This window comes from Aedes albopictus, chromosome 3 (genome assembly GCF_035046485.1).
Source record: "Aedes albopictus strain Foshan chromosome 3, AalbF5, whole genome shotgun sequence".
In the NCBI taxonomy this organism is placed as follows: Eukaryota; Metazoa; Arthropoda; class Insecta; order Diptera; family Culicidae; genus Aedes; species Aedes albopictus.
Window position 1 is genome coordinate 179680890 of NC_085138.1, and position 27294 is coordinate 179708183.

The following is a 27294-nucleotide window of genomic DNA, read 5'->3' on the forward strand; positions in this document are numbered from 1 at the left end:
TATATGGGACCCAAATGCCGTGCTTACTAAATAAACTATCGATGCTTCAGATAAAAATTTAAATAGAACCCTTCCTATTCATCCTTCTCTTATGATCAAACAGTTATATTGAACTGCATATTCAAATCGCCCCAATCCATAGTGCGTGATCTATGTCGCATTTAGCATGTCGGCACGCGCATAGTCTTATCAATTGAAGACTACCTACCTACCGAAAAAAATCTCCTAACATGTCGCCACCGCCACCACCCGAGCTGATAACATACAAACGAACGAAGGTCTTCCCTATTCACGACAAGAGGACGTCCCGCGGTAAGATAATAGCACGAAGACGGAACCGAAGGCCGGTCATTCGGTCGAAGACGACCACCGGCTAAACAATAGGCAAAATCGCGACAGATTTCTTTTCTTTTTCGGGTCCACCACCGGCTTAGCTTATCAGGTGATACCGCGTGTGTACGCTTGTCTCGCCGGATTAATAAATACGCATAGAGATAAAAAATAAGTTCGAAATCGGTTGCCGCGCACTCTTCTTGGATTCTTTAGGTCCAGGCTGTTCACGGTCGGCAGTTCAATTCTAAACGAGTTGTCGTCTCGTTGTTTAGTGATTAGTGATAAGACAGGTCAACCCGTGCCCAAAGTAAGCAATTAACTTCAAAGTCGGTTCTCGTGGAAGAGAAGTACACCGATCGGATCGCCATGGGTAAGTCAACAATGTTTCATTGATGCGAAAATGCTTTTCAGCGGTCGGCAGCGTGTCAATCAGTTTGCTCTCTAGCGCTAATCGTTATCGGGGCCTCTCTCGCGCGCGCGTTCGAGTGCTCTCTTGGTCCTCCGCCGCGCAAAGCTTACTGCTCAGCACCGTTGTCGTCACAGTGGTTTAACTTGCTTGGAGAGGTGGTCATAAATGTGTATGTGTTTTTTTTTAAGTTAGTGGATTTGATATTTTGTGAAAATTTAACGCTGCTAGTTAAAGCAAAATGTACTAGCAGATGCTGGTGAGCACTTCAACTATTTGTATTTTACTGCGCATGTGGTAAATTAGGTGAATTTAACCACAATTTTTTAGGTTTATTTTCAATTCATACTTACAGCAACATCCAGAGGTATACACAGGTACAATGGTCAAATAAAATAGAGCAAGAAACATCTCTTGGTTTAATTTTGATCTTGTGTTTTTGATTCCTATTAATTGCAACTTGTTTATTGTCAGTTGTCACAACTACTTTTGTTTTTTTTTTAACTTACTCTAAAACATTAAACCACAATGATGATCCAGCTTTGTCTGCCCCTAGTTGCATTTTGGGCGACAAAATCAGATACCTGATAAAATTGAGATATTTTTTACTTTTTTATTTTATCAATTTTAAACAATAACAGAACAGCAACAAGTGACGAGAAGACAGTGGAATTGTTTTTTTTTTTTGCAAAAAAAAAGGATTATTGAAAGCTTTAAAACACGAATTTTGAAGTGAAAAGTGCTTTATTATGATTAATGTTCTTTAGCTCTTTACAGCCAAAACTATTACGACACTGATTTTTCATTTGGGCCTAACTGACATTTTCGATTTCTCTTCATCGATCCTCTCCTTGTGTTATCACAGAATGTGTATTAAGCTTTCCAAAGATTTTTGGTTGAAATGCGAAGAAGACGACTACATGTTGCTATAGAAACAAGAAGAATAATGATTTTGTTTGTTTTGATCAAGTTATTAGCGAAAGAGAGTCGACGAAGAGAAATCGATCAAGTCAGTTAGGACCTTCTGAAAAATCACATATACTCCTACTGGAATGTGGCCTTCTAGTAGCTTATAATAATTGTGCACTTAGGATCCCGAACGAAATGACAGAGAAATGACTAGCATAGTGTTACTCATACAATCATGCAATTGGCTTCTTTAACGGAGTTGAGATAGTTGCATATTCTGAATCTGCATTCCAAACTGAGCCAAAATTCAAATATTCATGATTTTCGGTGACCGGGAACCTATTTAAAAATCCTTTTGACGTTTGTATGGGAGCAATTTGTCGAAACACCCCTCGTCGCATTTTGTACTTCGCATCTGTCAAGCAGTTGCTCAACTGTCAAAGTTCTAAAAATCTGAAAAAAATCATGGTGGCTCAGAAAAAGGTGCTCTTTCGTATAAAATCAAAAAATCAATACATTTTACAAAATTTAAAAACCCAATTGCTGTTTGTAACATTCACGGTTTGTTTTGTTCTGAAGACAATCTTAATCATTGATTCCCAAAATGGGTGAAATCGCCCCCAGGAGGAGACGATAATCAACTTTACGGGAGCGAATATTGGTAAAGTAATATGGGGGGTAAGGTGGCCCACACTTATATGAAAAACAAAAATTTTGAAAAATGCCAAGTCTTACCTCCTCAATCAGTTGTTTTGGACTCCCAGAAGCTACGTTCAAAATTTGAGCAAAATCGGTTGAGCCTAAGGGGGCGCTCAAAACGCTTGAAGTTTGTATGGGAAAACTTGGCCAAATGTATGCAGAAATTTTAAGTCTTCGAATTTTGCTGTTAGGTGGCGCTGTAAGCGTTCAATAGTCAAACCCTTTGGTATTATTGTAGGTGACTATATGCCAAACAACTTTGTCGAAGACCGCAAAGTGATCCAACGTCTGTGAAAGAAGTTATACCCTAGGAAAAGTGAGGATAAACTTTATTATTATTTTTCCAATACATGTAAAGGCCTCACTTTGCCTAGGGTATAACTTTTTTCACAGACGTCGGATCACTTCGCGGTCTTCGACAAAGTTCTCTGGCATATAGACACCTACAATATTACCAAAGGGTTTGATTATTGAACGCTTACAGCGCCACCTAGAGGCAAAATTCGAAAACTTAAAATTTCTGCATACATTTGGCCAAGTTTTCCCATACATACTTCAAGCGTTTTGAGCGCCCCCTTAGACTCAACCGATTTGCTCAAATTTTGAACGTAATTTCTGGGAGTCCAAAACAACTGATTCAGGAGGTAAGACTGGGTATTTTTCGAAATTTTTGTTTTTCATATAAGTGTGGGCCACCGAGTAGTGTGCGGTAGTTCGGCAGCAGCAAAGCTTCGCGCGCTGGCTTTGCTAGATATTTGCGATTTTTTTTCTCTTCTCTCTGCGGGGCTCCGACGACGGGACGAGTGTGCGCGCGCCGTGGTTCGAGTCGGTTCCGAATTTTTCGCTTCCCTTCGGCGCTAGTTTCGAATACACTTTTAGTTGATAATAAATATTTTCTTTCATTTTTTGCATTTACACAAAAGAGTGAAAAATGTTACTTCGGGTTCGCCGGTCGAGAAAAAATCCGGGCGCCGGCAAGTGAGTCGCGTTCAGTGTATTTCTGTGTGGAATAGACTAAAGGTTTCTGCTCCCTAGTAGAGTGGAGACGCGCGATAGAATTTTCTTTTTGGCTAGTTCTTGCGTCGAAAAGTGGTCGGTTGTTAACGGCGGTTTGTGTATATTGATCCATTGTCAAATCATATCACCAACCATAGGTGACTCCCGGACTGACAATGTACCTTACCCTACTAACAAAAAATTCCTTCCTGAGACAAACGTGGAGATGCAGCGATTCGCGGTCTTTATAACAACGTTTGTCTTACTAACATTCCCTTCCATCCTCGATGACCGTAAGGACGTGGCCGGCGCCGTTATTGACCTTATTAAAGTTGAGAGCTCTCGACCTGTGTACATTGAGAATAGTAAGCTAGCCCCAAGCCCTATTCATTGGTTCCTTGTGCAATTTCGATTGCTCTGGTCAATCACGGAGTAGCAACTACGAATTGTGCGGTCATCTATGCTCATGCTCATGCTCATCTCATAAGTGTGGGCCACCCTAATGGAAGATAATGATGAAGGGGGCGATTTTTAATCCTTAGATTCAATCACACAAGCCCAGGATGATTATTTGATCATATAGATGAAAGGTTTAGAATATCTCAGTTTGTTATATAACATACAGTGAAATCCTGGTTTAAAATGCACAGAAATCTTTACAGCCACTCAGAGCGGCAAATAAAATTCCCGAGTTTTTCCCGGTTTTCCCGATGGTTTTTTGAAATTTTTCCCGATTCAAAAATAGAATGATTTACAGTGAAAATTAAACGTTATTTACTGAGAAAAAATTAAGAGAATCAATATTGAATATTTTCAAATCCTTGGATTTAACATAGTATTCATTTGAACTTGAAAATAAGTTATGTTTTTTTGTCTCGTATCCAATGATGGGCATTGAAGTTACGACATCTTCATTAAAGATTCCTTGAATTCACAGATGACCAACTAGTACAAATTATGCAGTTGTTTAAGCAAATAAAAAATGATAATCCTGGGAGGTCGAAATTCTCAGAGAATAAACTATGATTATGTGATTTACGAATTTTTTTTTATTAATATGTATTTTAACTAACAGCTAATTCACTTATTATTTGTGGATTTCTTAGTAATATTCCAAAAATCTTTTCTAAAAAATGGCTGAAAGTCTCTTAAATAAAGACAAATCAATCAATCAATCTTCTAAAAAAATATTGGTAAGTTCGTTTGGGAAACTAATAGGCAATAACAGAATGCCAAGAAAAAAAAACATTCCGAATGAACTTCTGGTGGAATATCTGGATAGATTACTCGTGAAAGAATTTTGGAAACGATTTCTAGGGAAATCTTCAGTATAGTATTTTTGATGGTGATTTTCAAGATATTTTAAAAGAAACTATATGGTAGCGTAAATGGCTACTGCAGAAAGTCAGGATAACTAACCTGCCTGGCTGAAATCGTAAATTCTAGAAGAAATTTGAGAGATCAAAGAAATTTTAGATTTTGTCTGATAATTGTACTCAGTTATTTCATCAGCGATTGCAATATGAAGTTCTCAGAGATTTATTTTTTTTTCTGATCACATTTTCAGATATGTCAGGAAGTTCTCCAGGAATTCCTGAAAGATAAGTTTTTGAGAAAGTATTTCCCCAAAATGTAGAGACAGATTAATTATTTGGGAATTATTTATTTCCATAAATCATACAACTATATTGCTCCAGCTGCTTTTGAATACTCACTGGAACTCTCACGAGAATTTCAAGTGGTAGTTTTACTAGAAACTACGAATACTCAAAAATCTCGAGAATTTGCTGAAGCAGGAGTTTTACCAGGAACTTATGCTGAAGCTTTACCAAAAAGGGATTTTGCCGATAACTTACTCCGGTTTTCTCCGAACATTGTTATTCACCAGTTCAACAAATGAGTACAACGAATGAACAAATGAATCAACAGAAATCTTTCAAACAAAATATTAGGAATACTTTTATGAACTACAATAGGCGTGCTTTAAGGAATTCCATCAGATACTAAAAATCCCTTTAAATATGTATTCTTTCAATTGATTTTCATTACCAATTTTTAAATTGTAAGATTGATTTCACCAGAATCACTCATTTCATAATTTTTAATTTTAATTTTTTCTTGGGGCAATTCATTCATTCATTCAAAATTTTATCTGCATCCTATTCAAATTTCTCAAAGACTTTTCGCTCAAAGGATAAATGCTATATCAAGTATTCTCCTATAGATTGTTCAGGGATAATTTTTTAGAAAAAAGTAATAATTTTTGTTATCTTTTATAAAACTTTTATAGGACGCTTGATGTTTTCTGGAACATGTGTACATCCTGAAATGCATAAGTGACATATGAATCCATAAATATTTGAATGTGTCTCAACCAGTCTTTCCACTAAAATGTTCTTTAGAATATCTTTGAAATTGTTCAAATTGTGATGTTAGGTAACATCACTATGGTTAACTTTAATTGTCATGGCTCGACGACAAGATATTAATTTCCAAGAATAGTTTTTACGCCAGTTCATCCACTATGTTATATAGTTCAACAGTGGTTGACTGCACTTCCCACAGATTCACGTACTTATGCTTCTGGAGACTGTACAAATTTTGGAATTCTGGAAATTCCCGGTGGCAAGCAACAATTCCCGAGGTTTTCCCGACTTTTTCCCGGTGGTTTCGAATTTCCGAGCTTTTCCCGGTTTTCCCGAAACTCCCGACAGAGTGGCCACCCTGGTTACAGAATCACAAAGTTGGTGCATGGAAAAGATTTCTGTTGGCAAATCTGATATTTTTTTTAATAAAACTCTTTAAAAAAAACATATTCATAGGCATTTCCTGAAAATCTGGAAGTAAACAAAACTGCAGAGTAGAAGAAGAACATAAGTATTTATGTAACACTAAAAATATTAACACTATAGGTTTAAGAAGTCGTCGTTGTGAAAATTCGGAAAGCAGTTTTTTTTTGTTTAGATCTGAAATGTTTTCATAGAAAATGTATTTATTGTGTTTCGAATGAAATAAAGTGAATATATAATAAAGGAAAGCTTTTGAAATTTCAATTATGGCGATGATATCAATGACGACTTCTTCAACCTTAAAATCTCTCAATTTCTTTCGTATTCAACAATAGAAGCTGAATTTAAAAACTTTACTATTTTTACAAGACTTTTCAATTTGGATGCTCTGTTTTTTTTCTGAATTATCAATCACTGGGAAAATTGTCAGATCTGACTGCATTAGATAACACAACGATCTTGTTCTAGATTATGATAGTTATTATAAAACAAATATATTCTGTAATGGTCACTGTTACTACACCCGATTGCAGATCACAAGAGTTCATATAGCACGTTCGATTTCTATTTTTTTTTTTGAGCACGTAGCGAATAAATAAATAACAAGAGCTACTCAAGAGCCTCGGTAGCATAAAATAATGGCCATTTGAAAACTTTCGATAAGAAAAATAGAATCAGCCTTCAACCCTAGTTGTGAAATGGGATCATTATGACCCAGACAGACACGCTGAGCGTCCACTATGCAGGGTGTCCATTCAACTTCAGTTTTCCGATTCCCGGATTTTTCCCGGGTAAGGACTAACTTCCCGGATATTACCAAACGCAAATTATTATACTAGTAGGACACTACTTAGTGCATTTTGTATACACGGTTGGTTGAAAACTTGATACAAATTTTCACGATTTTCTGATTTAATAATTATTAACAAAAACAACTAACTCTACAATCACCGACATTAATTTCCCTTTCTTAGACGAAATTTAGCAAGCAAGTATTTGAATAAGTGTAGTTAGTTTTGTAACTCCACCCTCTAATATTAGATGACGGAATTAAAAGGTACAACCCGAGAAAATGTAACGAATAACACATTCAGTTATTAATAATTGAATTACTGATGAACACAACTGATACTGTTTTGATTGAGATAAGAGGTAACACAGCAGGGTTAGTATGGAGAAGTGCTTAATAATAGCTCGTTAAGATATTACAAGATAAGAACAATACCAACCAAGAATTGTTGACCTTTTTTCTTGAAAATAAAGAAAAAAAGGGCAAACAGGCGGCATCGAAACTTTGATCTTAGGATCCACAGGCGGAGCTCACTGTTGTCAACATAAGAGGAATAAGAGCATAAGGTTCTTCGTTTCTACAGCTCAGAAAGGGGCACATGTCAATTCACGTACATTGATCCGTCTCTATGGGTGTATATGTTACATTCGGTCAGAAGAACTAAATTTGTTCTTATGTAGACATTTTTGATATCATATCACTTTGGGGTATTCGTGCGATATTCAGTAAACCTATGAATAACACTTCAAAATCACTAAGAGATATGTCATCACAAATTGTTTGATTTGAGATCTGATTTAAATATTCTCGTCTACCCGGGAAAACTGATTACACTCATTTGAAGAAGGTTCGAATAGTCGGCACAAGATGAAAGATTTTTGAAAAGGTCCTTTTTTATAATAAGGAAATGGAATCTGTATGAAAATAACTTCTTTTAAAATGCTGTCTGCGTTCGTCTAAACTTGCCTTAAAATATCAGGGATTCTCTAGGATACTCTTCTGGGGGTTCGAGTAATGCTTCCAGAAAGTCACATTTTTTCGGTAAACTTTCAAACATTTCTTCACACATTCCGTTGAAGATTCGTCTGTGGATTCTGCTATTGAACTCAGGAAATCTGTTAAAAATTTCTTAGAGGATTCCATTAGAGAGTCTTTCAGGAGTAGCTTTTTTTGGAATATTCGCTATAACTTCCTATGTTAGAGTGAGTAATCTTCAGATTTTCATTTGAATTTTTCCTAATTGTCCTTCAAAACTCAGTATAGAATGAATATGTACAATTTCGCTGTGAATTCTGTCAGGCATTTTCCAAGATTTTTATCATTGACTTCTGCCAAAGGGATCAAATGTAAGGGATCTGGTATAGTTATATAGAGTTCCACTAAGAATGTCAGCAGAATTCCTCCAGGAAACATAAAAATCTCTTTGCCGGAAGTAACATCTGCAGGTTTACCGAGTCCTCCAGAAGTCAAGCCGACTTTCGGTTCATTAGTTTTGTACTCTTGAAAAGTCGAGGTGTGGTTTCATAATAGCTTCGCCTTAAAACGATTTGGGAAACATTGACCTAAATGATACGAGAAAATCGGTTAAAAAATCATTAGAATAAATGCATTGCCACTATTGGTTGTATTTGCAAAACATCACTAATTTTTCTACGTCAATAAAAATGTTTCATGTCCATCAAACATGAAATCGGATGAAACAATTCTTAAAAAAAAAACAGCATATCTAATTCACTCTGAAAGATTCAGAAAGTAAAAGAATTCGCGGAAGTATCTCTTGAGAATTTTTTTGGGGAATCCCGGAAAAATCGCTATAGTAAATCCTGGAGCATTTGAGTAAAAATATTCAGAGCTCTCCCTGGAGTAGTCTCTGAGGGAATCCTTACAGCAATATCTGAAGAAAACCCCAAATGGATCTTTAGATGAATTTTTATATAATTGCATGGAGAAATTTTTGGAAATTACTAATTAACCTTTGTGCATTAGGGTAATTTTTGACTAAAATCATACACTACGTCAGCAAGTTGTTCCCTATGTGATACATCAGGAAGCTAAACCCTTTCCTTCCCACGACTTTAAACGACTTTGTCTATGTCAAGAAATCGTTTTCAAAAAAGTGCCCGAACAAAAGTTACTGAAAATTGACCAAATTATTCGAAATCAACGAAACAAAATAGTTCTAAATCTAAAGAATTTTGATTGTTTCTCAATCCACTATTGAAACAGGTAGTTGGCAGTTAGGCTTACCTAAAGAGATTACAATCAAATTCTAAAATCTGATACATCATATTCGTTGAATTCAGTTCGTCGAAAATCGTTGGTGCTCTAGAGCAACCATGGGAAGTAGAGGATCAACAGCAAGAATTTCTTGTGGTATCACATAAAAAATTACTGGATGAATTTCAAAAGAAATTTGTGGAGGAACTTCATGACGAATTCCTGGATGAACCCTTGGAGAAATCCTTGGTGAATTTGAGGAACAACCCTTGGAGAAATCCAGGAAGCGTTTTTGGAAGATTTCCTGAAGGATTTAAATCCATGAAGGAATTACAGCAAAAAATGTCTAAGGAATCACCAGAAAAAAAAACATGGGGTAGTCTCAGCAGTAATGCCTGTAGAAATTCCAGTCGTAAAGTAATTACTGGAGGAAGTTCTGTAGAAATCTCAGAAAGATTTTTGTAATAATCACCGCATGACTTGTTTAGAGAATCCCATTAGACATTATTGGAGGAATTCCAAGAAGATTTTTTGAAGGAATTCCATGAGAAATTCCTGGAGGAATCGATGAACGCAATCTCTGGAGAAATTCTCGGAGAAACTCTTGAAGCAATCCTTCAAGGAATCATAGCAGAAGTCTTTAAAGGAATACATGGACGAGTTCTAGGAGAAATCTCTGGAGGAATCACAAAAAGAATAACTGAAGGGATCCTAAACGAAATCCTTGGAACAATCTCAGCCAGGATTTCTGAAGAAATCTTCGGTTTGAATTTGAAAGGATTAACAGAATATCTGAAGGAATCACAGGAAGAATTTATAGAGGAAGCCCAGTAGTAATTCCTCGGGGAATTTCAAGAGGAATTTCTGATGTTTCAGCAGGTTTCAATTCCTGGAGGAATTCCTAGAGAAACCACCGAAGGAATCTCTGGATAAAACTCTGGAAAAGTCTTAGAGATATCTCTAAAGAAATCCATAGAGGAATCTCTGGAGAGATTTTCAGAGAAACCCCTGAAAAAAATCTGAATGAATGCCTAAAAGAATTTATGGCGGAATCCTAACAGGAATTTCTGGATGAATCCCAACATGAATTCATGAATGAAATCCTGGGTTTTATCCAAGGAGAAACTGTTTTATGAGCTCTGTGGGTGCAGGCTCAATTTTGCTTCTTTTAAACTATTGGGAGAATGATCAATCCTTCTAAAGGAGAAGTAGAGTTTTTTTTTAAGATATAAGGCTGATGTTATCACACGATGTGTTGTAGAAAATGTTGTTTTGAATAACAGTGTCAAAGACACCAAGTTTCTAACTCCATTAGAAGTTCTAATAAAAACGTAACGAATCTCCCATCTGATGGAGAGCGTACCATCTGAGCCGACGTTCTGATAGGGTCTGAGACCAAATGGGCAGGGGGGCCTATTTTGGGCACTTGCTACTATGTATAACTCAGTCAATTTCAATCCGCAGCAAGTGCCCAAAAGAGGTGGATGCTCAAATAATTTAGGCACAAACTTTTATTGATTTTCGAGACGGTCTGAAAAACAAACTAATTTTTATTATTTATTCCATAAATAATTTATTTTACAATCTTGAGTTACTAACTGAAAAATTAACCTTCCAACAACCGAAAAACTAGACTAATTCCGATTCGATTTTTGCCTACGACGGAACCACTGTGCACTGCGATGGAGCCGATTGGAAGAGGCAGATCCACACACGCGTGCGCTTCACCATGCCAAAACAAATCAATGAGAGACGGGAACCGACCAACGACGATGCAGCATCACCACCGCTGCCTCCACAACTCTAGTGTACCTACCTAGAGGTGCCTGCCTACTGCAGCTGCAGCTGTTGCTGCTGTATAGGTAACTGGACCAACGACCGGAACATTGACCGTGACAGTGAACGCGGCGGCGGCGTCGCCGTGTGATGCGCGTAGTTGCTTTCTGCCGTTCAGCGTTCAGCTTACGCGAACAGCACTGCGCTGCGGTGGTGCAGCGGTGGTAAGCTGGTGGTGCACTGTGGCGCCCGGAGAGCTTTGTTTCGCGTTCGACTGTCTTCTTGAGTAATCCCGCACGCTGCCGCACCACCGCGTGCGCGCGAGAAAGAGGCCCCGCGCAAATGAAAGTGCAAGTGTTATCTTCGGTGGAATTTGTTTCACGGAGCACATTTCCCACCGACCCGTCATGTACGCTGTTGCTGTTGATGGCAAGATTGTTGTCATATCTATTATATAGTAACAGGAGCTGAACATGTGTTACAACAGATGGATCTACTATCTGATGGGTGCGATAAAACTTGGAGACAAACTCAAATGATACTGCTAAACGGCTAGGTAGTAGCTCAACGACAAAAATTTTGAACATGTTCGGACAAGTTTGGGTTTGCACAATGACCCATTGTTATAGTGAGCAGTTCATTCGTTGACGAGAGAGAGAGGCGGTTTTAGTTTCTTTCCGATAGTAGGTAGTGAAGTAATACAAGCAAAATTTCGCGTGGTGGTTGATAATTATAGCCCAGTGCCGTCAGTGGAACAGTAATTAACTGTTCGTATAGATAAGAGGTGATAATAGCGATAACGATGACTAGATGAAATATGGACTGTAAACAGCGTGATTTGGTGGATGTGTGACCTTCACATGAATTGCAGATTTTAATGATCAGCGACTATTAGGATATGTTTTAAATGACACATTTTTAGTATTTATATTTTCTTTTAAAGATGATCGGAAAAGCCAATTTCACATTGAATTCGTATGGTTGTAAGTATATGATGTTTTTTTAAAAATGTTTAGAATCGTGCAACAAATTACACACTAATGTTGAAGAGTGATAGATGGATAAAAATAAAAATAAGAGCTCAAAATAATTGCCAACGGGGATCTACAGCTAGATCACAGACAAACAGACATATTACTGTGAAGAAATTTGTTTTAAAAAAATCGTTAGGTTATAGACATCACACTACACTGAACTAAACATCCTCTCTAAATCGACTGCGAAGCTATACGCACACGCCCTTTAACGAACATCAGTCCGTTCACGAATGACTTGTCAACCGAATGCCTTTGATCCGGATGACAAGCATTCGGATGACGATCATCCTAAAACTGTATGATTTTCCAGAAGAAAACCAAATGATCTGTCATCCAGTTTTTCGATGAGTTCAATTTAGTTATTAACTGAAATAATTTTGGATTTTGTATGGGAAGCAGAACAGATTTATATGAATCAGGAAATTTGTATAATGAATAAAACATAATTAGTTAATTTTATAATTTATTGAAAGATAAATATCACAAACATTATATGCAATATACTTGGCAATATATCATGATAGAACGAATAACACTTATGTGCTCAGCTATCGAGAGATGCGGGTTATCCGGGATAGCAGCAATGCGGGTTTGCGGGTTGTGCAGCGGGACATCCAATTGCAGGTGCTGGACGGAAACATAGGCGGAAGTCTCGCGGGAAAATGATCATTTCGGCAACCACCTGCCATTTATTCAGGCGAATACTGCAGTAAGACGTCTTCATAGTAACATAGCATAGTAACATAGTATGAAATAATATATAAGGTTCAATAAGTTGTAATAGTTATTAAAAAAATCTTACCAGCAAAAAACAGCACAAATGAGATCAAGCGTCCTGTTTCGATCGTGAAAAAAAACAATGGCGAACTTCTACCTTACTCACACAGTCTGCACTCAGGCAACTGAACACGAGAATTGCAAAAGGCCAGCCTTATGAAGCAGCAAAACATATAAAAAATTGAATTTCATAAGGTCCGCATGCATTCCATAATTGTTGTGTAAACTTTCATAACCGTGGTCCAAGATTTTTGTGAATCACATAATGCACTACATGATCCTGAACCTGAGAATATGGTATATGAAGAACTTGTGCGGCTAGACCAGTTCTGCAAGAAAGTCACGGAAAATCCGCTATTTTTCGAATATTTAAGGTAAATGTCACGAACTTCCTTCGAAAAATGCCAATGATATTCACGGTGAATATCATTTGGCATTTTTGAAGGGTAGTCCGTGACATTTACCTTAAATATTCGAAACATTGCGGTTTTTCCGTGACTTTCTTGCAGAACTGGTCTAGCCGCACAAGTGCTTCATATACCATATTCTCAGCTTCAGCTTCTAAAATGTGTTTTAGGTGGTTGAATTTAGATATGACGAAATGAAATTTTCAGCACTGGTCCCGAGATGAACTAGCCTAGGGCTACAAATCTCGTTAATACAGATAAAAAAAAATCATAAATCTGCATAACGGTGGTAAACTTTAGCATCAATTCCTTCGGCATGTTAGTTCAACAATCAGGCCATCTATGCAAAGTCGTAAGTACAGGGAGTGGCCACAATGTTTGGGATAGGTAACTTTTTTTTCTCTCAGAAAAATGTTCAAAACGCTTTTCACTTTTCACAGAGCGCATAAACAATTCTCAAATTTTGACTGTTTAGGTATTGACCTATTAATGTTATTATATGTCCATCATTGGTACAAATTTGAGCTCGATTGGTTTCATTCGTGAAGCTAGAACAGTTCTCGAAGAACACTACTTTTTAGACAACTCATTTTTGAACTGTCATATCTTGCAAATCAGTGAACCGAATTAAATGAAATTTAATTAATAACCGTGGAAGTGCTCAAAGAACACTAAGTTGAAGCGAGGCAGGCCAAGTCCCAGTGGGGACGTCGAGCCATAATGAAGAAGAAGATGCACATACAGTGATAGACATTCGTTTAGCCGAGGCCAACAAATTTTCAAAAAAGTGTCAGGAAACTCACACAAAAGATTGAATGATAAAACTTTTTTATCGTAGTGATAGTATACCTAGTACTGTTTTGTAAAAATGTGATTCATCACACTTACATATACACTGAAACAAAAAACGAGGGTAAAAACTCTTCAAATGTCATTTTTTACCTAGACATTCGTTTAGCCGAGGTAAATGAAAAATTGGTTTTCAATAGATTTTTTGCAACTTCGTGAATATATTTCGAGGATTTACTCCAAGGCATTTAGATTATGACGTGTTCGCAAGATAATTGACCTTAAAAGTTTATTTATTTGTGAAATTCAGAGAAATGCTACAAAAAATGTTCCGATAAGGAGAAGCGATGATAAACAAATTTATTTAAGAAAAATGATTTCTGTTAACACTCAAACGTAAGCTAGATTAGCAGTTTTGAAAATATGGCACAGAATTATTGTTAGAAATGTTCAAATTCTTGCATAAAATGTCATGAAAAAATTAAGAATATTGGTTTTTGGTTGATTAAACCTTAAAATGGGATTGTTGAAAGCTAAAATAAATAGTTCTGCGTTGAAATAAAGACGTGCTCTAATGCCTGTGGAGTATACCTGTTTGATACTAGCATTACCAAATGAGTTGGAAAACTGCTAAGTGAAAGAACTGCATGAAGTGTCAGAACTTTTGTACCCTGTGTATTTAAAAGCAGGCTTGGTAGGTGCTCATACAAAAATGCAAGATATGGTCAAGCAATTGGCTTATTTCATTCAATCTGAAGAAGTATATTATAAATGAGTCTTAGTTTTGAACCACATTCATTTTTAACATGATTTATTCGAAAAGAACGTCTAAATTATGAAACAAGTATTTCATACTAGAAATTTGAATACTTTCGATGCCATTCTTCGAAATGTGAGACGTCCAATGTATGTTATTTCAGCCAGAATACAGTCTAGAAGATATTGGGAGCTATCACAAGACGTATTAGTAGTAAACGCTGTGATTTATGCAAGTGAAACCATCATATTTTATCAAAACAATACTTAAATATGTGATTTTTGGATGGTTTGCGATAATTGTTTCTGTTAAAAACATTGTTTTTCTTAAATGTTTAACCTGCACTCGTCATGGAACTTTCATTAGATTCTTTTGAAACACTACCAATAAATATAGCTACATCAAATTTTAATTTGAAAACATTTACAATATTATGACATATTTTTATGAAATGCATGTAAAATTAATATGGCAACAATTCCGAAAACGATCAAATTCATGATTTACAAGCCGATCTATAATGCAGGTCAGCATACGAAATGATTTTGTTGGATATTTTTCGAAATTTGTTAGTTTTTAATTATGGAATTCAAAAAATTGTACAATTCGGCTAAACGAATGTCTAGGCAAAAAATGACATTTAAAGGGTTTTTACCCTCGTTTTTATTTCAGTGTATATGTAAGTGTGATGTATTACTTTTTTATAAAATGGTACTAGATATACTATCACTTCGATAAAAAAGTTTTATCATAAAATCTTTTGTATGAGTTTTCTGACACTTTTTTGAAAAATTTTTGGCCTCGGCTAAACGAATGTCTATCACTGTATAATATATATCGGCACCAACATTTCAAAAGGGCGTAACTGCATTTTAAAACAAACCACTCTTTCACATCTGTGGGTCATATTTTAAGTTTCCCACGAAATTCACAAACATTACTAGACAGAGAAATTGCTCTTCTTTCCTATACTGGCGATGATTTGCATGGCGACATTGAAATACGATCTACAGATGTGAAAGAGGGGTTTGTTTCAAAATGCAGTTACGCCCTTTTGAAATGTTGGTGCCGATATATAGGTCAACAAACAGTCAAAATTTGAGATTTTTTTATGCACTCTATCAAAAGTTACAGCATTTTGAACATTTTTCTGAGAGAGAAAAAAGTTGCCTATCCCAAACATTTTGACCACCCCCTGCACCTGGACTAGTCTGATTAGGATTCCGAAGTAAAAATGAAAAACATTTTTCCTATTACGAAAATAGGGGCAATTCAGTGAATTGAGAAGACGTGAAATTTGAGTGTTTTTTCGTTGATAAACTCTACCCATCTGCGAAGGTACCACTGAACGCGTGGAGCGGTAGCTGATCAAAATACGTGAAACCTCCACAGATTCCTTGTGTGCATTTTTGAAAAGCTGCACGTGATTCTTGAGGCTATCATGCTTGTATAAGTTTGTTCTCATTATCTTGTTGACAAAAAAACGATGCCCAAAGTTCAAACTTCTTGCCAAATCTTCGAATTTCAAGCAGATTAATCAATGAACTCCCGTTAGTCCAGATCGCCAATCCGGAGACGCGGATTCGATTCCTGTTCCGGTCGGGAAAATTTTCTCGACTCCCTGGGCATAGTGTATCATTGTACTTGCCACACAATATACAAATTCATGGAATGGCAGGAAAATAAAGTCCTTCAATTAATAACTGTGGAAGTGCTCAAAGAACAAAAAGTTGAAGCGAGGCAGGCCAAGTCCCAGAGGGGACGTAGAGCCATAAAGAAGACGAAGAAGAAGAATCAATGAACTCAAGCTTTAATCTTTCTGGGACACTTCCTTATGCCATAATTAACAACAGCTGTGCACAACACGCATAATGGATTTGGATATATCAACATTTTTCACGGAAGGACCAAATGTTGGGGCGTCTGGTTGCCCCAAGGGAAATGGTCTTGGATGGGAATAGTTTTCCTCACGAGGAAAAGACAGGATTTTTTCGCTATGACTATTTATTTGAACAAATAGAGTTATAAAAGTTTGACCTTGATATTATAAAATGTTTTTCTTTTTTGGCTTTCTCCAGTTTTCTCAAGTATTAATATCCAGAAGTTTGTACGTATTTACTTCCATAAATAGATCCTTCCGAGATTTTGCACGGGGTCTCTGCTAGAAAATGTACCCCCAGACTTTATTCCAGAGTTTCTCGTTGGATTCGTGTCGCAGATCTTTCCAAATGTTTTCCATAGTTCTTCCAGGAATTTCTCCTAATGGTTTCGGGATAGTTTTCCAACAGTTTCATTGAGATTTTTGCAGAAATTCGTCTAGGAATTTCTTCCAGAGACAGTTTTTGTATTTTTCGTGCATTTCCTTGCGGGATTACAAAAGTAGTTTCTTCCGGATTTATTTTAAAGGTTTTCAGAGTTCCTCCAGAACATTTTTTTTTTCGAGAAGTCCCAGTTTCTCTCAGGATTTCTTTCGAATTTCCTCTCGAGATTTCTCCAACAAGTCTTTGCGGAGTTTTTCTTTTGCAAAATTTGACCGAGATTCCTTCAGATATTTCTCCGGGATTTTTTTTTACAAGAAATCTCGTAAGTTATCCTGAGAGACATTCCGAGAAAAACTCTTTGAAAAAATCTTGCAAGGACTCCGGGAGAAATTATAAAAGAAATCCCTAAAAAGTGCACACAGAATCTCAGGATATTTTCTAGTAGAGGTTCCGGGAAGAGCTCTTGGAATAATCCCGAGAAATTTTGTTAAAAAAAAATAAACTCAGGTGGATCACTGTAAGAAATTGAATAATCAACTACAAGGAAAAGCCTTGAAAAATATCCGAAAAAATCACGGGACGAACTCCATGAGAAGTAGCAGCAGAAGCTCCGGCAGAAATTCCAGAAGACTCCACAAAATCCCGACTCCTGAAATGTGCTATTCATGCTCTTGTTCGGTTCAATACGAGAGCACAATCAAGAGATAAGATGCTCGGCGACGCTAATGAAAGTGACGCATTCGGCAATGCATTGTCATAACTCTTGATTATTAATGGGTGGTACGGTCAAATTTTGGTCATACATTTTTTTTCGAATTGATTATGTTTGGATACGCAGTCATGTATTGAACAAACGACGTTCTTTATTTTCCCGACGTTTCGACACGGGGATTGTGTCTTCCTCAGGGGGTGCTGTAATTTTACATATATTCTATAGGGTGTCCCAGAAAGTATGGGCACAACTTTGTATAGCAAAAATACAATCATTTTACATATATTCTATAGGGTGTCCCAGAAAGTATGGGCACAACTTTGTATAGCAAAAATACAATCATTTTCTTAACAAACAACATTTTTTTTATTTTTGTATTTTTATTCAAGGTATTTTAATTGATACCTGTAAAGAGATTATACAATAAAAAGGGTTTTTGTATGCAGAATGTTTAAAATAAAAAAAAACACCTTTTAAAACTTCTGCACAAACTACTTTTTTACGGTTTTGCCAAATATCCGAATTCGAAATTTTTTTTTCGATTTTTTTTCACATAATATATTCAAAAACATGTTTCCTCAGATGGTTGATTAAATTTTTTTCATTAAAATATGTTTTGCCCGTACGCACGGGTATTTCAGAATTTTGAGAAAACTGGAAAATTCGCCTTTTCTATTTCTGGATAAGACATGCCCACAGACATTCGAGTTTTTAAACATGTTTTAACGAGAATAAAAATAATTCAATCTACACTTTATAAAGCTGGGGCATTTATTTTACTTATAGTGAAATTAAAATGTTATTTTCTGCATGTTGTGATATATATTCAGATGCTTGTTTTCATCTATTAGAAAAACGGGTTTTCAAAAATATCGATTTTGGTGTTTAAATTCATTTTTCAGGTTCAAAAGTAAATGTTGTCAATTCAAACTAAGGGTTGTATAATAGATACGCTTATGGAAATACACGGAAATATTTTTTGAAATTTTTATCGAGCTTAATTTCATGCGTAGGAAACAATTTGTTAAGCGATGTTATTGAAAAATATAGCAATTTGTGCAGAAGCTTTAAAAGGTCTTTTAGGGAATGTTCTACCGCTTTCGAACAAAGTGTTAAATGCAAATTTTAATGATTGGCATTTGATGTTAACATATTAGGGCAGGATATGTGTGAAAACAAAGTTTGTATATGCATCCATTCCCAAATGGCAGAGCTGCAAAGTTGTGCCCATACTTTCTGGGACACCCTATAATTGTTTGTGTTTATGTCTAATTGTTTTAACTTACAATATTTGCGTTATTTGTCCTATGTTTGGTCTTATTATAACTGTCGGGCTTAGCGGTTTTTGGTACATGCTGTAAGGGTCAAGTTTGTTATAAAGTGGAAAAATTAACATTAAGTTCACTTAATAAAAATCTTACACTTTGAAATTTCTAATTTTTCCCGCACAACTTGTACTGCTCAATGGCGCAATCTTAATAATTTCTAGTCCTTATTTCTTCTATCCTACGGACTGGTTAACGTGCCCTATCGGTGTTATTGATTCCCTCTCATCTATGCTATCGTTTCTCGGTGTCTTACAATTCCACCAAATCAGTCGATTTATCATCAATTTTTTTTCATAACTTTAGACTGCGCACGGTATGTCTGAACTAGCAGATTATAAAAAATGAATGTAGATCGGGTTCCTTTCCACAGAATATCAGAATTGATTAATTCCGCATGCGGAAACTTTTAAAATATATCATCGGGGAAATTTTGATTTTTTTTTTTTCATATTTTTGGTTGTTTTTCAAATAAATTTTTATGTAATGCTCATTTTTGGCCCATTTCTCTCCCATACAAAATGTATGAGAAAATTTTCACCGATGAAATATTATAAAACCATCCGCAAAGGAAAATATAGTTTGAATACTGATGTTTTGTGGAGAGAAACCCGATGTACATTTAATTTTTATAATCAGTTGGTTTAGACATAGCGTGCTACGTACACCAAAATAGCTGACTTTTGGACCAGTAATAGTACATTGTATGTAGGAGGAGCGGACCTGATGTGATGATTAGAACACTTGACGATCACGCCGAGGACCTGGGATCGAATCCCACTCCCGACAAACTCGCAAAATGTGAGTTCTTCCTTCGGAAGGGAAATAAAGCGTGGGTCCCGAGATGAACTAGCCGAGAGCTAAAGATCTCGTTAATACAGATAAAAAAAATACATTGTATGTACAGTATCGGACAATAAAAATGCACCAAATCCGCTTTCCCATACAAACTAGTCAACTTTAGATTACCATATCTCAGTTACTTCTCAACCGATTGTTTTCATTTTTCTGTGACGATCTACAAAACATTTCAATTTTCAAAAACTATTGAAAAAGTTCAGTGATAACTATTGTTACAAAAGTTACAGATAGGTTGAATTTTGACAATAAAAATGCACCAAGACAAAAAATTGTATAGCAAAAAATGTTGAAGTCAAATCATGTTGTTCTATTCAGCAAACTTATTCGTCATCACACAAGAAACATATTTGCCGAAGACACCATAATGATATGACGTAACCATTTTTTGCTATAACATTTTTTGTCTTGGTGCAATTTTATTGTAAAAATTCAATCTATCTGTAACTTTTGTAACAATAGTTATCACTGAACTTTTTCAACAGTTTTTGAAAATTGAAATGTTTTGTAGTTCGTCACAGAAAAATGAAAAAATCGGTTGAGAAGTAACTAAGATATGATAATCTAAAGTTGACTACTTTGTATGGGAAAACGGCTTTGGTGCATTTTTATTGTCCGATACTGTAGCTTATACCATCAAAATTGGTTTAGTATTTGCGAAGATATTGTTGAATCCTGAGATCTGCAATTTTAAAGTTTTGTACAAAGAGGATTCAAAAATAAGAACACATTTTTACTGTTTTATTTATATAGCCAGAAAAAGATATGAATCGATATGAATCGATATGAAAATTTGTCTTTTTGTAAAGTATGCATGTCAAAATGTTGTGTAAAAATTTCATTCCATTTTATCTAGCCTTTACAAAGTTATATTTTCTCAAGGCCGGACGGGACGATGGTTGAATCGTCCGCCATTGCTATGTTGTTAGTAAGATGCAAATTTCAACTTCTACTTCATATTATTGGCTAGAAATTCGATTGTTCATTTGTTCACTTGCCGTGCACAATTAAGCTACGTCAGTGCAGTGGAAATTGATATTTGCATCTTCAAAATTGTGAGGCAAATTGTTAGAAAGAGAAAGAAGATAGGAAAAATTACACGTCGACCCGTGCGGCCTTAAGTGGCATCCGGTCCGGTTTTTTCATATTCAAACTGCTACAACTTTGAAAGTATTTATACAAAATGGTCAAAATTTAACTAGGAACATATTTTTATAATAGTATTATACTGTAAAATTTTCATAAGAATTGGAGCAGTATTGGTAGTTCTATAATCAAAATTGTGCTTTACTGTCCTTAAATAGCCGAAAATTTACTATGGAGCGCTTTGTACAAAATTTTTAAAAAGGCAGGTCGTTGGTTTTGTCTATATATCAATCAATATTTAGGCTCAGTGTACCAGTTATGGCTATAGTACCTCAAATTCGCCATAGTTGATTTTCAACCTTTAAAGATACAAATCAACAAAAATTGTGAGTAGCAGATGACGATCACAAAAGATGATTGCAATCATTCAAACTTCACAATTTGCTCAAATTATGGTAGAAATAAATCATTTTCCTTAACTTTTCGGCCTCCTTGCACCCTATTTCGCCATAGTGTACCAGTTATGGCAAACCCCATAAGGAATGCACGTAAATAGTGCGAAGTGGAACCCAAATTAACAAATGTGTCCATAACTGGTACAGGGTTCCTATCATTGGCACACGCCGTAATAAATACTAAAAGTAGTTTTGGCTCCGTTTTATATTTTTCCTGTTGAGTATGAAAACTAATCAATCATTTGACTTATTGTTTACATTCGTTGGTCTTCTTCTTATTTTTGTAGAAATAGTTTTTCTTAGGTGGTGCGATAACTGGTACAGGCACCCAGGATTTTGTCACATTCTAAAAAGTGGACACATAAGCGTCATGTGTCATTGGAATTTCTGTGGAACATTGAAATCGTTCAAAAACAAAAAAAATAGCATAGCATAGCATACCACGAATAATTGCACAAATCTTGGCTGGAGTTGCAAAGTTCTCGCGCTTAGTATCATACGGGCGTATCTACAATGATCGATTTCTCTTCATCGATTTTCTCTTTGGTTAATAACTTGGCCGGCTAATCATTTTTGATTGTTTTTGTTGTTGTAGAAGCTAGTCCTAGTTGTCTTTTACCGAAATACACCGAGAGATCATCCGAATACTGGTCGTATTTCCCGGAATAATCCGAATAGAAAATCGATGAAGAGAAATCGATCATTGTAGATACGCCTGTATGATACTAAACGCGAGAGTTGAATATATCCATTTGCTGATGTCGCTACTATCTATAATGTCAAAGACCGTCTCAACTTCACACACCTGGCCAAGTCCTTGCAAGCATTTTTATTTTATATCCATTCATCAACTTAGAAAGAGCCCAGAATTGAAGCAGCTTCCAATAGATTAACGGATGTTGAAAATAGCGAATTTTCAATTTATATGTAGTTATGTACAAAAAATGTAATCAGAAAGATCTCACCCAATTCCATCGTAGGGTAGCCCACTGACTCTGGCGAGGCTGATCCTCGGTGCGTTTCGGTGAAGGACGACAAGGATTACCCAAGCAACACACATGTTATATAAGAGTTACGGCAGCGAAAGTTTTGGTTGTATAGAGGTTAAGTTTACGTAATTCTAGCATTGTGTTAGAATTACGTCAAATTTACTTCTATACAACCAAAACTTGCGCAGCCGTAACTCTTATATGACAAGCGTGATACTTGGGTAGCATCTACAACAACAAAAAACAACCGAAAATGTTTTGCTGGCCAAGTTATTAACCGAAGAGAAAATTGATCATTGTACATACGCCTGTATAATGCTAAGCGCGATCATTTATAAATACAATAATGTCATAATTTAAAGGTCCAATGGTTGTGTTTATGGCTACTAGGTCAAATTTCCTTATGAGCTTATGGAAATGAATAACCATGCGTCTCCTTCCATTGATATGTACAACTTTCACCCATGTTGCGCCTTTCTGTATGCAACCCTCACGTGGAAAGCATGCGCTGCAGTTACATCGCACAATGGACTTTCTCTAAATGCAACATTTTTCTTCTCCGCTTTGTTTCACAGATATTTTCAAACCACCGGACCAAACCATGTCAGTGACTATCATACTGTTCTACGTGTTCATCACAGCTTTCATGCTGCTGTCGTACAACCCAAAGCCCCGCAAAATACTGGAGTCGATCAAAAGCTTTCTACTGCATCTGGTGCATCTGAGCAAACATGTCGTTTCGACGACGATACACGTTCCTCCGGATGCGGTGCAGATAAATCAAACCGAACCGGTGTACACGGTATGGGACATCCCGGGACCGAAGCGATGGCCTCTGGTGGGCACGAAGTGGATGTACTTCACCGGTCGCTATAAGCTCAACAAAATGCACGATGCTTTCGTGGATTTGCACAAACGTTATGGCAACATCGTGCTGGAATACGATCACGTGCCGATAGTTAATTTGTTCGATCGAGCCGACATGGAGAAGGTGCTGAAATATCCCAGCAAGTATCCGTATCGTCCTCCGACAGAAATCGTAGAGTATTATAGAAGGAGTCGGCCGGACCGGTTCGCCAGCACCGGGATTGTGAACACGTAATTTATGCAGCTAGAAGTTTTCAGAATAAACATGAATAATAAATAAAACTTTCTTCACTTTCAGACAAGGCGAACAGTGGCACGAGCTGCGTGTCAAGCTTACCTCAGGAATCATGTCCCGGAAGTTGCTGCAGGCGTTTATTCCAACGCTCAATGAAATTGCGGACGAATTTGTCAACTTGATTCGGCAGAAACGCGACAGTAACTGCTGCGTGAAGGACTTCCAGGATATCGCGAACACCGTTGGACTTGAAAGTATGCTAACTTTGTGATCTTTACAACTCTAGCAATTCTACAGAATTTTCATTTTTTTTTCTTTACAGTTATTTGTTGTTTTGTGCTGGGACGTCGGATGGGCTACATGAGTGGAGACAAGCAGAAGAACGAAAAGTTCGTGAAGTTGGCCGAAGCTGTGAAATCGACCTTCATGTACATCAGTCAAAGCTACTACGGAGTGAAGCTGTGGAAGTACTTCCCCACCAAACTGTACCGTGACTATGTGCGTTGCGAGGAAATCATCTATGAGTAAATGGTTGTGATTGAAGTTGAGTGAATTTTGCTAATTGTGTTTGTTTTTCAGCACAATCGCGGAAATCGTGAATGAAGCACTCGCCGAAGAGCAGGGCAAATGCGCAGATGATGATATGCGAGGTATTTTCATGAACATTCTTCAATCCGAGGGGCTGGATAAGAAGGATAAGATTGCCGGGATTATTGATTTGATTCATGCTGCCATTGAAACGGTAAGTATTTAGGATATAAGTTGAATAATGTTTGATGCGTCGCTTGCTCTTGAGCATCTTTGGATTTTGTATGTACTTTTACTTTGTAATTCGGTAAAATTTTGGGTTTTCATAAAGTTTCGTTGCCAACTGATCCACAACTCAACGATCTATATCATGACTCAAAGTATAGATTTGGAGGAGATCGACTTTTGCGTGTCCGAGTTGTAGGATGCATAGAATTTCTGGAGAAAAGCGTGGACTGCAGCATGAAACACGACAGAACGTGGACCGATGTAAACAGCCACTTGGAAGAAGCAAAGTGTGAGGAAATAGAACTACTGTGCCGAGTTCTATTTTCTCATACTCCGCTGATTTCAAGCGGCTGTTTGTATTGGTCCACAAACATAAAAATAATAAGATTTACACGTCATGTAAACTTCATTTTAGTCATGTAAACTTAGTGTTATGAAGGTTTACATGATATTTAACGTAAATTTGTGTTATGTGTCATGTAAACTCTCAGAGTCAGGCGATAAATGCGGTACCTTTTGTGAAACATTGAACGCCTAAAAGTAGGCAATTTCTTGTAAAATCGCGTTACTTTCGTGAAAAACATGATTTTTCTAACGAAAACAGCATGTTACCATCAAGTTTTACTTATAGTTTAATTAAATATGCTTAAGACCTAGCTTGGGACAGAAAAATCTAATTCTTGCGTGCCTCAAAATCTTTTACAAGCGCATGGAAATTAGACTAAAAATTGAAAATATTTTGGAGGCCTGGAAAAAGTTCTACACCACCTACCTACTTCTTAACCCCCAGGCCTGACGTAATATACAATAATACGTAGAACTAACAACTTTTCAGATGAATTCATTTGAATTCCAACTAATGGAGCCTTGCTAAAAGGAAGGTTATGCAATTTTTACCCCTCCTGACCCAGACGTCCACCGGAATAAAACTGTCCTCGTGGCTGCAGTTTTTGTGGCTCCTGGCTCCCAGCATAATTGAAACTACAACTAATAGTGAAGTGAGCCTCAAAATTCCATTGAAAAATATTGATGTTTGCGTCTTTGGCAGCGGTTTGAAATTTTGTTGTAAGCCCCGTAGCCTACGGGTTAAGTAATCATCTCCTGCAACATTTCCGCAACGGGATTCACAGTCAATGAGCTACAAGTTCACTCTGAAGCCGACCGTTGCCGTCCACTTCTTCCATCTGAATCAGATACATTATTGCGTGAACTTGTTGTTAAGGCCGGGCGGGACGGTGGTTGAATCGTCCGCCATTACTCTGTTGTTAGTAAGATGCAAATCTCATCTTCTACTTCATATCATCAACTAAAAATTTGATCGTTTATTTGCTCACTTGCGGTGCACAATCGACTAAAGTTTCAGCTACGTCAGGGCAGTGGAAATTGATATTTGCATCTTCAAAATCGCGAGGCAAATTGTTAGAAAGAGAGAGAAGATAGCAAAAATTACACGTCGCCCCGTGCGGCCTTAACAGTGATTGTTGAGAAGATTTTCTGTTGATTTTGAACGAGTTTACTGTACCTAGTCCATTGACTGTGCGTCCCGTTGCGGAAATATTGCGGGAGATGATTACCTACGGAAGTGCGTTTGGAAAATATGAGGCAAGTGATATTTTAATTTGTTTTGCTGTGAGGTGCCGGGAATTGACGCGGATGCTCAAGTAGTTTGAAACCTTACATAATTCCGAATATAGTTACTGAAACTACAAGCTAGTTTTAATATTTGTACATTTTTGTTTTTAGTTCTCCAACACCTTTTCGTTCCTGTTGAACAATATGACTCACCATCCGGAACGCCAGGCTCGAATTGTTTCCGAGTTCACCTCAGACACAATCACCAATAATGACCTGGTGAATGCGGCCTTTACCAGAGCTTGCATCAAGGAATCCTACAGGATTTCACCCACAACTCCCTGCTTGGCACGAATCCTCGAGGAAGATTTCGTCCTCTCGGGTTATCATCTGAAAGCTGGGGTAAGTATCATCGCTTAAACTGAATTTTACTTCATTGGTTTCATGCTCGACCTTTTTCCCAGACGGTAGTATTGTGCCATACACGAGTATCCTGCCAAAACGAACAGAACTTCCAACAAGCAAACACTTTTCTACCGGAGCGTTGGCTGGAACAGATGGACGAAAACCAAAACGTCTACAAACTGGACGAACCGGGTTCGTCGTTGGTGCTCCCATTCGGAACCGGTCGGCGAATGTGCCCCGGGAATAAAATCATCGAGATCGAACTAACGCTCATAATGGCAAAGGTATGAATTGTCTTATTATCTTTAGAAGAAACCCCAGATTATAACTATTTTAATATGCTTCTTTCAGATATTCCAACAATTCGAAGTGGAGTACCAGAGTCCACTGGACACGCAGTTCCAGTTTTTGCTAGCGCCGGCAACGCCCATTGAGATTATTTTTAGAGATCGCGACTGACCAGCATTGGATATATTTAGTATTTAAGTTTACTCAGATAATTCCCATATCCCTTGGAACATCCTGAACAACCTGTTAACTATTGTGATTAAATGTTTTAGTGTTAATGCTACTGTGGAGAGGACAGTACCGTGGTACAAAACAAACGAAGACAAAGCGATAGAATCATATTGATTATTTTTTGTTGAAACAGATTGTTGATCTGTGTACTATTTACAAACGCCGATTGTTCCCTAAGTGGTCTGAGCAATTTAATATAATGTACATCTGCTGCATATTATAGAATTATTTTCTAGTGCATTAATTTATTACCTTTGTACAAATTATTAAGATATAACGAGACTTCACTGAAAGTAAACGTCGAATCATATTCATATATTGAGTAAGTGTTAATATGAAAGAAATGCCTGAACACACATCATACTTTACCTTACCGGTCAGACTATGGCCTGAGTGTCCTCTGCTATACGTAGGAGTCGTCTACATTCTACTCGGTCCATGGCTGTGTGTCTCCAGTTCCGCACTCTGCGAAGGGTCCGTAAATCGTCCTCCACTTGATCGACCCACCTAGCTCGCTGCGTACCGCGCCTTCTTGTACCAGTCGGATGACTCTCGAGAACCATGTTAATGTT

At 37.0% G+C, this 27294-nt stretch overlaps 1 protein-coding gene across 3 annotated transcripts; it reads left to right on the forward strand.

Annotated features, from left to right (window-relative positions):
• The first annotated feature begins 216 nt into the window (after window positions 1-216).
• On the forward strand, window positions 217-27038 carry LOC109413055 (ecdysone 20-monooxygenase). Of its 3 annotated transcripts, none has more exons than XM_029862752.2 (8): window positions 217-703; window positions 22944-23466; window positions 23534-23724; window positions 23793-23994; window positions 24050-24212; window positions 25970-26200; window positions 26263-26487; window positions 26555-27038. In XM_029862752.2, the coding sequence occupies exons 1-8, from the start codon at window positions 700-702 to the stop codon at window positions 26660-26662; spliced, it is 1647 nt and encodes a 548-aa protein (XP_029718612.2). In that variant the 5' UTR covers window positions 217-699; the 3' UTR covers window positions 26663-27038. The 3 variants fall into 3 exon arrangements, with proteins under 3 accessions (XP_029718612.2, XP_062711572.1, XP_029718611.2); XM_062855588.1 differs by lacking the exon at window positions 217-703 and adding an exon at window positions 11470-11699; XM_029862751.2 differs by lacking the exon at window positions 217-703 and adding an exon at window positions 11757-11898.
• The last annotated feature ends 256 nt before the right edge of the window (window positions 27039-27294 follow it).

Excerpts from the sequence above, each read along its gene's own strand:
- LOC109413055 (XM_029862751.2), top strand. The coding sequence starts at position 11,859 with ATGATCGGAAAAGCCAATTTCACATTGAATTCGTATGGTT. Across the intron at positions 23,995-24,049 it reads TGCGAGGAAATCATCTATGA|CACAATCGCGGAAATCGTGA; the intron begins GTAAATGGTTGT and ends TTTGTTTTTCAG. Across the intron at positions 26,488-26,554 it reads TAACGCTCATAATGGCAAAG|ATATTCCAACAATTCGAAGT; the intron begins GTATGAATTGTC and ends TGCTTCTTTCAG.